This window comes from Mytilus galloprovincialis, chromosome 13 (assembly GCF_965363235.1).
Source record: "Mytilus galloprovincialis chromosome 13, xbMytGall1.hap1.1, whole genome shotgun sequence".
Lineage (NCBI taxonomy): Eukaryota > Metazoa > Mollusca > Bivalvia > Mytilida > Mytilidae > Mytilus > Mytilus galloprovincialis.
The window spans coordinates 52789414-52806330 of record NC_134850.1 but is presented as its reverse complement, the minus strand read 5'-3'; the positions used below and the strand labels follow the sequence as shown (position 1 = coordinate 52806330).

At 30.7% G+C, this 16917-nt stretch overlaps 1 protein-coding gene across 1 annotated transcript; it reads right to left on the bottom strand.

The window, feature by feature from the left end:
• Positions 1 to 381: 381 nt before the first annotated feature.
• Positions 382 to 15086, bottom strand: LOC143057716 (uncharacterized). The gene is made up of 6 exons (XM_076231085.1): positions 15008 to 15086; positions 10038 to 10140; positions 9287 to 9429; positions 8315 to 8445; positions 4063 to 4129; positions 382 to 2470 (listed from the first exon to the last, which is right to left on the bottom strand). The coding sequence occupies exons 2-6, from the start codon at positions 10109 to 10111 to the stop codon at positions 2340 to 2342; spliced, it is 546 nt and encodes a 181-aa protein (XP_076087200.1). The 5' UTR covers positions 10112 to 10140; positions 15008 to 15086; the 3' UTR covers positions 382 to 2339.
• Positions 15087 to 16917: the final 1831 nt, after the last annotated feature.

Sequence of the window (16917 nt, the reverse complement as noted above, 5' to 3'; positions counted from 1 at the left end):
TTAAATGAAAGTGGCCGCATTCATGTTCATTCATAATATTGAATGTAAGTTGTATTTGATGATAATACATAACATATATAAAGGTTGAGGATGAACACGAATGCAGTCACTTTCGTTTTTGACAAAAACCATCTGAAAAGTGACGATTTTTTGCATATTTGATAGACTTTTCATATTTAAGCTTGAATCGGATCGTTTTTAATGACTTAATCAGTTTAAATCTTTCACATAAACTAATTGAATCAATTGAAATAGACCCTTAAGTGTTTAAAAAGTGTCAAAAATATTTCGTTAAATGAACCTGAAATTTGAGGCCAAAATCGGCCCTTACCGGACCTACTCCTTTGTGAAGTTTAATGAGAAATAAAAACAAAGAAGCAATATCTGTTCATATAGATTCTTTTTATTTATAAATTTTAATAGATAAATCTCCAGTCCAGCTGGAGGTATTGTAATCTACAGTTAATAACAAATATATATTAAAATGTACCATAACATAATTCGAAAACTTTACACACATGAATGTTGTTTGTTACAAGATCATCTCAAATGACAATCCTTATTCCTGATAAATATAAAGGAACAGAAAGAACTTGCTGAATAATTATTGCAATTTGTGAGGTAAACATCAAACTCAAGACAAACAATTTACAAAGAAACATTGTTAGCATTGAACAGAGTCAACAGACAACAGATACTACAGTATATTATTACTTAAACAGATACTAGACTGGTCTTTATTAATTCAACATTATTACAAACATCTTTTACTGGAGCATGCAAAGGCCATTTTTTTTTAAATCTATCAATAATTCTCTGTTCCTTTATCTCTTGAATCAGCATCCCTTAAGTTTCCTGTTTTTCAATTTTGGGCACACATTTTTTGTATTCTTTATTTTTTTTGGCCCACTATTCTCTTTCTTTTTGTACTTTAAAAGAAATACTAACTTGCTTGAAGAAAGTGCTAACTTAGGATAAATTGTTATCATTTGATTTTCTTATAATTGACTACAATAAAATGTAAAATAACGGAATGTTAATTTCTCAATTATGTTTTACATTAAAAAAAATAGTCATACAGTGATTACAATATGAACAAATCCAAGGCCGCAAATTGCATATACTGAATGTGGTTATATAATGAAATGCTAAATACCTATATTAGATGAAAATATAAAAAATTTTAAAAGAATTTTGATTTGAAAATATTGCCATTCTCAACGTCTGATTTGAAAAGTCTTTGAAATACTTTTAAAAATATTCAATTCCATTTTAGGAAAATAAAATAAACAAGAATGTGTCCAAAGTACATGTATGCCCCACTCACACTATCCTTTTCCATGTTCCATGGACCGTGAAATTGGGTAATAATCTAATTTGGTATTAAAATTAGAAAGATTATACTATAGGGAACATATGTACTAAGTTTCAAGTTGATTGGACTTCAATTTTATCAAAAACTACCTTGACCAAAAACTTTAACCTGAAACTCCCACTTTCATTTTCTATGTTTAGTGGACCGTGAAATTGGGGTCAAAAGTCTAATTTGGCTTCAAAATTAAAAAGATTATACTATAGGTAACATATGTACTAAGTTTCAAGTTGATTGGACTTCAATTTTATCAAAAACTACCTTGACCAAAAACTTTAACCTGAAACTCCCACTTTCATTTTCTATGTTCATTGGACCGTGAAATTGGGGTCAAAAGTCTAATTTGGCTTTAAAATTAGAAAGATCATATCATAAGCAACAAGTCTACTAAGTTTCAAGTTGATTGGACTTCAGCTTCATCAAAAACTACCTTGACCAAAAACTTTAACCTGAACGGATGTACGCACAGATGGACGCACTGACGAACGGAGCCACAAACCAGAAAACATAATGCCTCTCTACAATCGTAGGTGGGGCATAAAAATATCTTTATATTAACACAAATATAAATCTGTTACAGAACTGTGAGCTAGAGCATTGATCATAATCATGAACTTGTTATTCATTATACAGGATCTATTGATTATACATTACAATGGCAAATGATCTGGTTAGTTCTTGTATGCACTCCCTCATTTAATTACAATGTACTTGCAAATGACAAAAATCAAGAGTTTGAATGCAAATACATTCTCAAAAAATACATCAAGGATGCCTTAAAATGCTAGTATAGTCTTATCAATTCTTATATCATGATGGCTATACAAAACTTCATGATTTTCCTTGAATTTTCCCAAATTCTTATAAAGCATAATTACACAGATATCTTGAATTATTATTACAAATTTCAGTGAAAACACGGCTGACTTTAATGCCTCATCTGTTGTTTCTTTCCTCTATTTTGTCACTAGACATGCCAAAGACAGGAACAACAACTGACTGGTTCATAACATACTCCTGTTCTCATTCTGGGATCTAACACACTGTCTCTCTTCACCACATTAATAACCCAGAAAGGTAACATCAAAAAGAAGAAAACTGAAATAAAAATATCAATTTAATATTAAGATTTAATATCCTCTTAAAACTATAGGTAAAAGAATTTCCAGCCCATTATTTCATTCAAAATGTATGCAAATCTGCAATACCTCAAGTTAACAAGTTAACATAATCACTTATTGCATGTTTTTATTATATGCCCATCTAAGACGGGACGTATTATGATATACCATAGTCCCTCTGTCTGTCGGTCATCCACATTTCAGACATTTACTAAAAAACGCTTTCACCAACATTTATATAACTTTGTTGAATTGTTTAAATCTCCTTGTTCCAAAGGGAACATGTTTTATATAATTGTATCAATAAACCAATTCTTTGAGACATTTCGACCATTGGCCTTCTTCAGTTCTTTATTTTCCCTCACAACTACATGGCTGACATTACATTTGTATTTCTTTTTCAATCATTGAAAAGATGTTATTGAAATCATTGTTAAAGATTTTGTTTAAATCTATTGACGTAAGCTCCCTTTCAATTTTTATAAATTTCAGATTTTTTGTTTCCTTGTTATGAAGTTTTACCCTTTAAAAAGGGGGATTTTCCAGTTTTCGACAATAGCTCATAAACACTTTCACAAAATTTTATGAAACTTTATTGAATTGTTTACATCTGTTGACGTATGCTCCCTCTTGATTTCTATAAATTTCAGATTTTTTTGTTTCTGTGTTATTGAATTTTTAAGGGGGGATTTTTCAGTTTTCAACAGTCAGTCATAAACACTTTCACAAAATTTTATGATACTTTGATGAATTGTTTATATCTGTTGATTTAAGCTACCTTTCAATTTTTATAAATTTCAGATTTTAAGTTTTTTCAGTTATGAATTTTTATACTTAAAAAAGCTAAAAAGTTCACTACTGTAAATTCAGAAATTATTGCGTGCAATTATTATTGAGAATTTTGAAAAATGGAAAAAAAATGTGAGATTAAATATTGCGATGTCAGGAAAAGCTGCCTACAGATATATGTATCAGATATAATAGTGCTAATTATTGCGATACTCACTCAGTCGCATTATTCTCATTATTTCTGATTTAACAGTAATTTTAAAATCATTTGACCATTAATAGATTTTCTCTAATTCTGCGTCAATTTATCCCTTTCTGCACCCATCGATATAAAAAAATTTAATAAACGTGTGGTTCGTTTGATCTCAGTTCTTCATTGGTTAAAATCCAATTTTGACGTCAAATTTTCTTGTTTTCCTCTGAATTTTCTATTGTGACGGCATGAAAAAAGGCGACCATGTCCGATGATGTCACATAGAAAGAGCACATTTTTTGCAGATCTGTGGCAAAGAAGGAATAAGTGTGCCTGCGTATTGTTTGAAAATCATTAGAGAAACAGATTCTACCACTAAATCTCGTGTAAAAATAATAGTGCATACCCAGCTGTACCCCTAACATATCTGGTATTATTTATATATGAAACTTACTAATGCTAATAGGGCATACCCAGCTGTACCCGTAACATATCTGGTATAATTTATATATGAAACTTACTAATGCTAATTGCACATACCCAGCTGTACCCTGACATAGCTGGTATAATTCTTATAATAAACTTACTAATGCTAATAGCGCATACCCAGCTGTACCCGTAACATATCTGGTATAATTCATCTGTAGTATTTTTCTGTAAAACATACAGAAAATATACATGTATATTATATAGTATCATATTTTAATTTGTATTGTAATTCAAGTAAAATCAATTAAAGTTGTGTTCATTTCATGATAAAGCTGATTTCTTTTTTCTACTACCATGACTACTTGACACACATATATTCTCAAACTATTTATAGTTTTCCAGAAAAGCATTTTTTCAATCTAACTTTACAGATGGTCTAAAAATTGATAAACACTGAAACAGCATAAAAGGTGTAAAACTAATGGGATTGTTTTCTTTTTTCTACTACCATGACTACTTGACACACATATATTCTCAAACTATTTATAGTTTTCCAGAAAAGCATTTTTTCAATCTAACTTTACAGGTGGTCTAAAAATTGATAAACACTGAAACAGCATAAAAGGTGTAAAACTAATGGGATTGTTAAATAAGGTCCACTAAAAATAAATAACCAGATGCTCCGCAGGGCACAGCTTTACACGACCGCAGAGGTTGAACCCTGAACAGTTGGGGCAAGTATGGACACAACATTTAAGCTTGATACAGCTCTAAATTTGAATTGTGATTAAATAGTTGATACAACATAGGTTTCTGACACAGAATTAATGTGGTCTAAGAACTTAAACTTAAAAATTTAAATTTTTAAATTGGACATTTACCTATCATAGTCCAATAACTAAAATCTGAATACATGGTTAGTTTCAGCATATCACAGAACCCCAAGAATTCAATTTTTGATGAAATCAAATAATGTTCAATTTTAGACCCTTTAGATCTCAATGTGGATCAATTTGATTACCGGGCCCAAATATTAAAAATCTGAATACATGGGTAGATTTAGCATATTGAAGAACCCCATCTATTAAATTTTTGTTGAAATCAAACAAAGTTTAATTTTTGACTCTTTGGACCTTAAAGTAGACCAATTTGAAAATGGGACAATACTGTGCAATTGAATATTTCTTGCTATTAAGCAAAACTGTGCAATTAAAAATTTCTTGCTATTGCTCAATACTGTGCAATTGAAGATTTCTTGTTATTGCGCAATACTGTGCAATTGAAAATTTCTTGCTATTGCACAATACTGTGCAATTGAAGATTTCTTGCTATTGCGGAATACTGTGCAATTGAAGATTTCTTGCTATTGCGGAATACTGTGCAATTGAAAATTTCTTGCTATTGCGGAATACTTAATATAATAATTTTGGACCCCAATTTGGACCAACTTGAAAACTGGGCCCATAATCAACCAGATGCTCCGCAGGGCGCAGCTTTATACGACCGCAGAGGTTGAACCCTGAACGGTTTGGGCAAGTATGGACACAACATTCAAGCTGGATTCAGCTCTAAATTTGGATTGTGATTAAATAGTTGACACAGCATAGGTTTCTGACACAGAATGAATGTGGTCTAATGAACTTAAAAAAAATATGTTTGCCTTTGAACAATTCACTATGCTGTTGAATATTAATCCTCACAAAAAAAGGTTTGAAGAAATTTTCTTTTTATTTATGAAATCTGAAATGAAAAAAATTGACCCCCCAATTTTTTTTTCACATCCCCCTTTCCCTTATTTCAAAACTGATCTCAATTCAAATTTCTAATGAAGTTTGCAACAATAACTACTCATTTAAATACATCATAAAATATTAAAATGTAAAAAAAGTGCTTGTTATTACTGAATGGTAAAGATTGTTTTAATCTATCAGTTGGTAGTAATAGTGAATATACATTGTATATTGTATAAAACAATGATTTAAGTTGATTCAACTACTATTCTGGACAAAGAAAGATAACTCCAATTGAAATCCAATTGGAATTTCTTGCTATTGCACAATATTGTGCAATTAGATATTTCTTGCTATTGTGCAATACTGTGCAATTGAAAATATTTGCTATTGCACAATACTGTGCAATTGAAGATTTCTTGCTATTGCACAATACTGTGCAATTGAAGATTTCTTGCTATTGCTGAATACTGTGCAATTGAAAATTTCTTGCTATTGCACAATACTTAATATAATAATTTTGGATCCTGATTTGGACCAACTTGAAAACTGGGCCCATAATCAAAAATCTAAGTACATGTTTAGATTCAGCATATCAAAAAGGCCCAAGAATTCAATTTTTGTTAAAATCAAAATTAGTTTAATTTTGGACCCTTTGGACCTTAATGTAGACCAATTTTAAAACGGGACCAAAAATTAAGAATCTACATACACAGTTAGATTTGGCATATCAAAGAACCCCAATTATTCAATTTTTGATGAAATCAAACAAAGTTTAATTTTGGACCCCGATTTGGACCAACTTGAAAACTGGGCCAATAATAAGAAATCTAAGTACATTTTTAGATTCAGCATATCAAAGAACCCCAAGGATTCAATTTTTGTTAAAATCAAACTAAGTTTAATTTTGGACCCTTTGGACCTTAATGTAGACCAATTTGAAAACGGGACCAAAAATTAAGAATCTACATACACAGTTAGATTCGGCATATCAAAGAACCCCAATTATTCAATTTTTGATGAAATCAAACAAAGTTTAATTTTGGACCCTTTGGGCCCTTTATTCCTAAACTGTTTAGACCAAAACTCCCAAAATCAATACCAACCTTCCTTTTGTGGTCATAAACATTGTGTTTAAATTTCATTGATTTCTATTTACTTAAACTAAAGTTATTGTGCAAAAACCAAGAATAATGCTTATTTGGCCCTTTTTTGGCCCCTAATTCCTAAACTGTTGGAACCAAAACTCCCAAAATCAATCCCAACCTTTCTTTTGTGGTCATAAACCTTGTGTCAAAATTTCATAGATTTCTATTAACTTCAACTAAAGTTATAGTGCGAAAACCAAGAAAATGCTTATTTGGGCCCTTTTTGGCCCCTAATTCCTAAAATGTTGGGACCAAAACTCCCAAAATCAATCCCAACCTTCCATTTGTGGTCATAAACCTTGTGTTAAAATTTCATAGATTTCTATTCACTTCTACTAAAGTTAGAGTGCGAAAACTAAAAGTATTCGGACGACGACGACGACGACGACGACGCCAACGTGATAGCAATATACGACGAAAAATTTTTCAAATTTTGCGGTCGTATAAAAATTTAAGTACATGTCTAGATTCAGCATATCAAAGAACCCCAAGAATTCAATTTTTGTTAAAATCAAGCTAAGTTAATTTGGACCCTTTGGACCTTAATGTAGACCAATTTGAAAACAGGACCAAAAATTAGGAATCTAAATACACTGTTAGATTTGGCATATCAAAGAACCCCAATAATTCATTTTTGATAAAATCAAACAAAGTTTAATTTTGGACCCCTTCGGCCCCTAATTCGTTGGGACCAAAACTCCCAAAATCAATCCAAACCTTCCTTTTGAGGTCATAAACCTTGTGTTAAAATTTCATAGATTCCTATTAGCTTATACTAAAGTTATTGTGTAAAAACCAAGAAAATTGCTTATTTGGGACCTGTTTTTGGCCCCTAATTCCTAAACTGTTGGGACTAAAACTCCCAAAATCAATCCCAACCCTCACTTTTGTGGTCATAGACTACGACGCCATAGTGATACCAATATAGGACCAATGCAGTCGTATTAAAACTTGTGACACTAAATGTACTTCTCTTATCAGAACATTTGAATAGTTTGGAAATGCAATTTCTTGGCTCTAATAAAAAGCTGAAAATCCATTTTGAAATAAAGTATTTGAAGATTGGATCAAGCAACATAAAATTCATGCATCATGTTAGCTTTTGTGAATAGAAAATATAAATAGCGGAAAATTTGAAAAATTTACTATCTTCAATGACAATGACAATTGAGAACAACCAAAGTTTTGATACATAATATACAATTACATATGATAATGTACCATTTCTTATTAACGGAAAATATGTCCATGGGGACACAGATGCCACCACTCACATATAACCTCATAAAGGGACATAGCTAGAGAGCTGTAAAAAGAATGCCACCCAAACTAGAACTCAATCTGTGTTTTCTGGTTATCAGATCTGTGTATTAAGTTTCATAACATTCTGTTGGAGCAAACTAAAGTAGGAGAACAGAAACTAATTTTGGGATGTATGTATGTACAATACATGTACAGACAAATGTATCAATTAATGCCCCCTCCAATGCGAGGGGGTAAAAAAGGTTAAAAACTTCCTGAGAAAGACTTACACATTCTGCAGCTTGTGATGTCAGTCCAATATGTACCAAACCTTCTATGAAACAAATAACGCCAAAAACATGGAAGACAAATTTGATCAGTCTTGGTACTGGGTTCATCAACATGAACAGTAGTGTGAAACCTGAAACGAACATCAACATTATGTATTGCTGGTTATAATTGATGCATTTCCTCCAAGATGCTGAACAGCTTTGTCAATGACAAAAACATCAAATCAAAGTTTTATTTATTGTCGATACATTTGAAACAAAGTGAACTGCTATTAGAAAAACTGTAGTCAAGTTCTTAAATTCATACTCCTATTCCACTCATCCTGAAGCTAGAGGATTTATTGCTGTGTTTTAATTGAAGGCCTTACTGTGACGTTGAGATGAAGAACAGCAAAAGCCCTGTTTCTCTGCTTTTTGTGGGTTTTTTTGCTGAGCATGATTTTGTGTTGTGAATGGATCACCATCCTTTGTTTTTTATTTAGATTATAATTATCTGATAGTTCCATGCATTCCCTCTTCTGTAGAAATATATTTAAGTCAAGATAATTAGATTTACCATAAAGTACCATAAAGTATGATTGCTTACATTCATGTCATTTGAACTTGGGTGGATTGTTGTCTCATGGGCAATAAGACCACATCTTCTTATTCTAATATTGCTATCCTTAAAAAACTTTGGGAATTTAAATGGCTACATGTATATTATAGGAGAACTATAAGTAGAACCTATTTCTTTTTATATAAGGCCTATGCTTTTCTGTATGTTATATCTGGTTTTAAACACCAATAAGACTAATCGATATCAAATTGCAGCTTAATATAAACAATTTATCAATAAACAAGACGAAATCAATTTATTTTACAAACACTTAAACATAGATTATACACAAACTACTGACCTGCTATCATAAAACCATTATTTAGGATGTTGAACTGCTTGTACAAGATTTTGTAATACATATATAACCTCACCTATTGCAATCATTGTGAAGACTATGGATACAATGAGAAGTTGAAACAAAGGCTGGATACACCATCTTGTTGTCTTCTTAAGAACCAGTACATAAAACTGGGGTACCAGTAAGGCCAAGGAAAAGATGGCCAACAATATAAATCTGGAACAAAAATATTACAAATCAGCATTTAAAAAATCGAAACTTCAACATGTCAACAAGTTTTAGGAAGAAATCAATTCTTTAATGTTTTACCAAGAGTAGGCTTTCACTTAAGATGATTTATGACATATATGATATATATGAATATATGTATGTACTACAATTCAAATCTGCATGTCTGTCACAATGAATAAATGAATATGATTTGAATGGTCATTTTAAAATTTGTCTAAAACTATAAAATATGAATACATGAATTGTCTACATTAATTTTCTGACTATAAAAACATTAGAAAAGCATAGTAATTCATATAATCATAGTAAAATGTATTTGTAATATGTTTTTCTAATTTGTTTACTGTCAACTACGTATACAATCCTTAAATCTATATTAGACAAATTAATACATAAAATAATAAATAACAGGCTATTATTTTCAACTTATAATTCCAAACATGGAATTTGCAAAATTTCTTGTGCCTGAAATTTTTAATATTTTAATGTTCAATGCTGCGCACAACACTTTCTTTTACCATGATTACAAAGAAGATACTGATAGCACATTTTCAATATACATGTACATGTAATATACTAGTTGTGCCACTTACATTTTCTTTCTGTTGTCTCTTGGAAACCATCTCATCAAATGGTAAACAAAGTGGGGCCAAAAATATTGCCACATTTCTGCTAATAGCTCTTTAGATGTTTACACTGAAAAAATTAAATCTAACGAATTAACATAAAATAGAAAAAAATATTAGTACAAACACAATTATAACAATAGATTATTTTCATATTACATGTACCTACTTTTGATTCTGGTTTATAATATTTTTCAACAGGTTACCTACCACATCTTAGTACTCTGTCAATTAAAAGCAACAGAGGAACTAAAATCAAACATTTAATCAGCACAATTCTTTGGGGAAAATATACTGCTTCATTTTTTCTTTACACGACAAACTCAGCGAAAAATAGTAAAATTTCCCTTTAAATCACACCCATGAAATGTAACCTGTCTAAAAATAATATAAACCAGAGTCAAAAGTCGATTATGTGAAAATAGTCTATTGGTTATGGCTCAATTCAAAGTATTACGTATTGTGTTATCATACATTGTACATAAAATATTTATTAACTGCCAACTATAATATCAATACATATTGTACATGTTGTAAGTTGTATACAATTGCAACTTAACTGAATTTAATGTACAAATATAATAATATTTTTGTACATCATTTTACTATAGACATAAACATAAACATACATATTATTTTTTTTTTTTGCCCAAGTAAAAAATTTAAGATTTTGTACACAGTACTTAAAACTTTGCTGGCTACAGCAAAATATATATGAATTGTTTGAATAATGTGAGATACATGTAATTACCATAATCTTTTGTTTTTTTTGTACAAGTGACTAGTAATTAATTTTAACTGGTTGTTAATTGATTTCACTGGCCTTACTAATTAGTGACAAGAAGAATTTTAGCAATGAAGCGTCAAGAAGCGAGAAGAAACTATTTAGCGACAAGAAAATATTTTTTTTATTAAAATAACTTATTCCAAACTAATATTAAAAGAATATACAAAAGAAAACAATTTTAGTGACAAGAAAGTTAATATTGATAGAAAAAATATTGAAACATAGACAATGATAGATCTAATTGCTACATAATTTATCATGTTTATTTACATGATATTTTATTATTTATTATGTATAACAGCAAGTATTACATTTACCCTGTCGTTACGTATTATGATATTAGGCGTGCACGACAACTCGCACTTTCGGCAACTCATACTCAACTAACTCGTACCCTATTTTTACCAACTCGTACCATTGCTTTATTTGATATTATTTATATGCATAGTTGTTGTAATTTTCTTTCGTATATCATTATAGCAACATATAAATAAAAAAAACTTTTATTGTGAATTAAATGCAATCATAATTGTTTTAAATATATCAAAGCTTACCAAATGCAAATCATTATAATCATTAGTATTCCTTAGAATTGATTGTTTGAAATTGTTTGGACGGCAATTTATTTGATATGCACATTAAAATAATTATGAGTACACAATATACTAATCAGTGGTCATTAGTGTATAACATACCTACAAAAAAAGAATGGATTTGTTGAAAGTAGAATAAACATAGAGAAGTAAAAGAAAACAAAAATTCGGTATAAGTGCGCACTATGAACATCAAAGGCCGTTGAGTTATACTTAAACAATCACCATCCTCACCGAAGAGACAAAAGAGACAAAATGAAACAGAAATTAACAGCTATATGTAATCGTACGGTTTTCAACAATGAGCAAAGCCCACCCATACCACATACAGTCAGCTATAAGGCCAAAAAAAAAAATAGGTGTGTTTCCGGTCGCCTAACCGACCCTAATTTTTTGGCGCCGACCCTAACTTTTTTTTCCCGGAAAAAAAAAAAAAAAAAAAAAAATCCGGATTTTTTTCGTTTTTTTCCGGAAACGGTTTTTGTTTAGTATAGCCTTTGAATGGCATCTTTTAAACGTTTGATTTCAAATAAAATTTTAATACAGTAAGCATTTGTGTGATACAGATTGAAGTCAAACAACGGCATGGCTTCTGCTATGGCCATCAGTCAAAGTGTGTTATCAATAACAATCGATGGACAGCATTGGACTACTGTATTTTTTATTGGTTTCTAATGTTAGTATTTTCTACTTTTCGTAATTTTTCATCCAACAACAATATTAAACAGTTTTTATTGACAAAGGTCTAAGTCATAGTGAAAATTATACATTTATTTTCAGAGCATAAACATTGTTTTGCACATTAAAGATTTATACAATTGATTGTTGATACATGTTAATTTTGCAATTGTGATAAATTTGTTTTTTTATATCATTCAATGACTATTTGCATTCTACAAAATGCAATATTTGCCTCACATTATTTGAATGTTTCGGTTGTTTCGATGTTTATAATTTGTTCAGAATTTTATAGGAATAAAATTGACAGTGTAACAAGTTTACAATGTTTTGGCATTTACTTCTGACAGTCTTTTCTAATACAAGAGGGAAGCCAAACGTTCAATTTAGGATTAAATTTAATTTTAAAATCTGATATTTGCTCAACCATAGCCCCAAAACTCAATTTGTAATTGATTTTCTTTTAAACAGCTAGTATATAATCAAAATTTCAAAGATTTTCACCCATCCCTCTATCATGTTATTAATATTTGGTATTTGTAGAAAAGCTGGCATCAGTTCTGTGAACTAAATTGTCTGAAAGAAACTGATTATAAAACAGGTCTTTGCTGAGACAGACTTTGATGGGCTTTCTGTGTAAGACTATAGCCTGACCCGTACAGATGGCATATCAGTTCTGAAAAGTTTGAAAATTTTATAAGCTGGAAGTCCTGGCCAAGTCTTCTGCAACTTTTGAACATGGACTATTCATATCTTGTATACTTTATACAATGAACTGATGAAAATAACCTGAAAGAATAACAAACTGATTATAAAAATACACAAAAAACAACCGAAGCAGGCCAGTAAAAAAAAAAAAAAAAAAAAAAAAAAAAAATACCTACCTACCGACCCTAATTTTTTGGGGCATGCAACAGGAAACACACCTATTTTTTTTTTTGGGCCTAAAAGGCCCCGAAATGACAATGTAAAACAATTCAAACGAGAAAACGAACTGACTGCCATATTTATATAACACAAATATTAACACATCAACAAACAAACGTGTCTATCACAGTATTCAGTAAAAAATCTCTTCAAATATTCTATGGATCGAGCGAAACACTTGAGGATTTTTTTAGATATAAATCCTATCAGTAGAACAGCTAGAAAATAATAAAATATGAAGCATTATAATGGAAAAATAGTTTCTTCTATCACGGGAAAACAACGACATGTCCATCGCAATATTCAGTACAAAATATCCTTTTCAAATATTCTATGGATCTACTTCAGGGTGTTAAAATATCCATATCTACGGATATGAACGTCGGTAACTTATAATATTATTAATTCGTATATATTTTAACAAATTTGATTCGTTTAGGGATAGTCACATGTTAAACTATATTTTCGAAGGTAGAGAGAAAACGGCGGATAGCAAAAAGCATATTGACCGGCAAAAAGCATATTGCACGGTTATTTTTAGAATATCTAAAAACCGATACACTTTGTGATGTAATAAATTTCAGGATATTGTTTAACGTTTTAAAACAAATGATATCTGTGATCGATGATTTGACGAAAAAAAATCTTCAAATACATAAGATGTCCAAAAATAAAGTTAAGAAATAACAACTAATATGTTGTTATTGTCACGGAGACAATGTAATATCTATAAAGTTCCAACAAACCTAAATAACGATTTTGATACAAACATAGTCAGAAATTAATAATATAACAAATATAGCCTTTGTATGAGGTCAATACAGGATATATCGACCCAAAGAAGTATATCTACCTCAGACTTCGTCCTCAGTCAATATACTTCTTTCAGGTCAATATATCCTTGTATCGACCTCATACAAAGGCTATATTTGTATATTATAATGTCAAAAAATATTGGGTACGACTTAGTAGAAGTACGAGTTGGTAGAAGTACGAGTTGGTAAAAATAGGGTACGAGTTGGTTGAGTACGAGTTGCCGAAAGTACCAGTTGACATGTATCCTATTACTTTTACTTGTGTTTTAAAACATAATATATTTCATGTATTTATCTTATAAAATGTTTTTAAAACTCTCTTTGTACATATATAAATAAACTTGCAAAATGCATTATTTGTGCATCATTGTCCAGAAATACAGAAACAAATTGTGAAATCATTTTACTTTGTGTATTGCCTCATTTTATGATATTTATCATGTTTATGCATATCGATTGAAGATTAAAGGGAATTAATGACAATGACAATCTTGAGTTTTCAACAGCCTGTCAGGTGTTCACTATTTACAAAGATTGTATATTATGGCGCATGTAATTATATAGTCTGACGCGAGTACAAAGTTGAAGGTGTTAATTGGATGTTTTCTTTGACGCCTCACTTCGACGTAATTATTTGGACTAAATATACCTTTGAACTTCAATATCATCATGATCATATTTTGCTTAAAATTCATTTTTCATTAATATACATGTACACCTTAAAGTACAGTCAACAATACAACTACAATACTGGTAGATTAGTAATGTACCATTATTGAGGGAGCGTAGGAGGGGTCCTGATCCCGAAATCCCGAGTTTAAAAAATCGAAATCCCGAAATCCCGGGCTTATAAAAAACGAAATCCCGAGGTCCCGAAATTCGAAAAAAGAATTCCCGGATCCCGAAATCCCGAGCTTAAAAACACCCGATCCCGGAGTCCCGATAAGGGTCCTATCCCCCCTCAGTATTGTGGGTTTTTTTGGTTTTTTTTTTAAAGTTAAAATATAGCTGGTACATTACAATATTTTTATACCAGTATTGTCGACAATACTGGTATACCAGTATTGCGATCACCAACAACAGGAGATCCGTTTATATGTTCTTCGTGTAGTTTAAGGTCACAAACATCAAACTTACCATAATATGAATCAATTTTATGAAAATTTTCAAAAATTGTTGGCAAGCACTTGTTTACAAATGGCCGCTGACAAGAAAGACAACTCAAATTAAGAATTTAGGATCACTCGGCCCGGAGAAAACTCGGACCAAGTCAAATCGGACCGACTAATAAGTCAAATCGAACCGTCTGTAATGACAACACAGACAAAGTATTAAAAAGGATTTGAACTTTATACATTATATAAACTATTACTAAGACTAGTATTACACAGTTATAAAAGAGGGACGAAAGATACCAGAGGGACAGTCAAACTCATTTATAAATCGAAAATAAACTGACAATTAACGCTATGGGTAAAAATGAGAAGAAAAAAAAACAGACAAACAATAGTATGACACACCATAGAAAATAAAGAGTAAGCAACACAAACCCCATCAAAAACTTTGAACTTGTAATGATATATTTTCTTTCATAAAATGAACAATAAATTTGCAGAAACAGTATTTTTTCCATGATTGCCTTTTACTGCTTCAGGTTTTGTTACCGTGAATTCATTATTATTCTTAGGATACAAAAAAGTAAAAACACAAAAATACTGAACTTGGAGGAAAATTCAAAACGGAAAGTCCCTAATCAAATGGCAAAATCAAATGATAAAACACATCAAATGAATGGACAGCAACTTTCATATTCCTTACTTGGTACAGGCATTTTCAAATGTAGAAAATGGTCACGGGATTGAATAAGATTGAGAATGGAAATGGGGAATGTGTCAAAGAGACAACAACCCGACCAAATAAAAAACACTGTTTTATAACGCTAAACCTTTCACTTGTACAACAGTTGCATCAATTTCCATTATATTGACAATGATGTGTGAACAGAATGTCACAAATGTTTTCTTAAAATTACCAATTCAGGGACAGAAACCCAAGAACTGGTTGCCTGATGTGTCTGAAAATTTCAGGGCAGTCAGATCTTGAATTACTAAACATATCTAAATAAATGAGATTTCCATTTTTTCATTTGCAGCAAATGTAACATATTTTTCATTCAATACTTTGTACATTTCCTTTGAACCCTTTTTTTTTTATTCAAAAAAGATACTTATATGTTAAAAGGTAGTATTGCATAATTTTGTTTCTCCTTTACTTCAATATTGATCGTGTTTAACCACTCATTAAGCGAGTGCACTATTCCATAATGATGAAAAATATTTGGCCTAAATTGATAATTAATGGAAATTTTGAAATGAAATAACTTTGCCCTGGTCATCTAACAAATCTTGCACTGTCCAAATTCCCGCATTTGCCCAGTTTTTATAGTAGACTCTTGAACCACCAATTTTAAAGTTTGCTTCCTCCCATAAAGAATACGATAGAATTTCATCAATGCATCTTGGTTTTCTAATTTGATTAAGGGTTTCCCAAGCATCAAAAAATTCTTGCCGATATTTATTTGATGACCTTTTGATAGGCCCAATATAACTTATTTCAATAAAATTTATTTGCTCCACAATAGAGACTAATCTCACCCACTTTGAAATCGAATTATACAGACGTCTTACCCATGTAAGTTTTAGTCCCTGTATAAATGCTTTTAAATTTAGCATTTTTAAACCACCCCGTATAATAATCTTGACATAAAAGATCTCGCTTGATTTTATCTGGTGTATTATCCCAGATAAAAGCGATGATACATTTTATTTGTTAAATAACGTAACATATTCTCATCTGGACTAGGGATAGATAGAAACAAATGATTTAATTTAGCTATGACCAAAGTTTTTAAAATAGTAATCTTTCCAAAGAGGGTTAGATACTGTTTTGACCATTTTTTCAAAGTGTTGTCTATATTATATCTAAAACTGGCCTATGATCTAAATTAATCGTTCTATCTAGGTCGACTAAAAACGTAATTCCAAGCA

Excerpts from the sequence above, each read along its gene's own strand:
- LOC143057716 (XM_076231085.1), bottom strand. The coding sequence starts at position 10,111 with ATGTGGCAATATTTTTGGCCCCACTTTGTTTACCATTTGATGAGATGG. Across the intron at positions 9,430-10,037 it reads AGAGACAACAGAAAGAAAAT|ATTTATATTGTTGGCCATCT; the intron begins GTAAGTGGCACA and ends TTTTTGTTCCAG. Across the intron at positions 8,446-9,286 it reads CTTCACAATGATTGCAATAG|GTTTCACACTACTGTTCATG; the intron begins GTGAGGTTATAT and ends TGTTCGTTTCAG.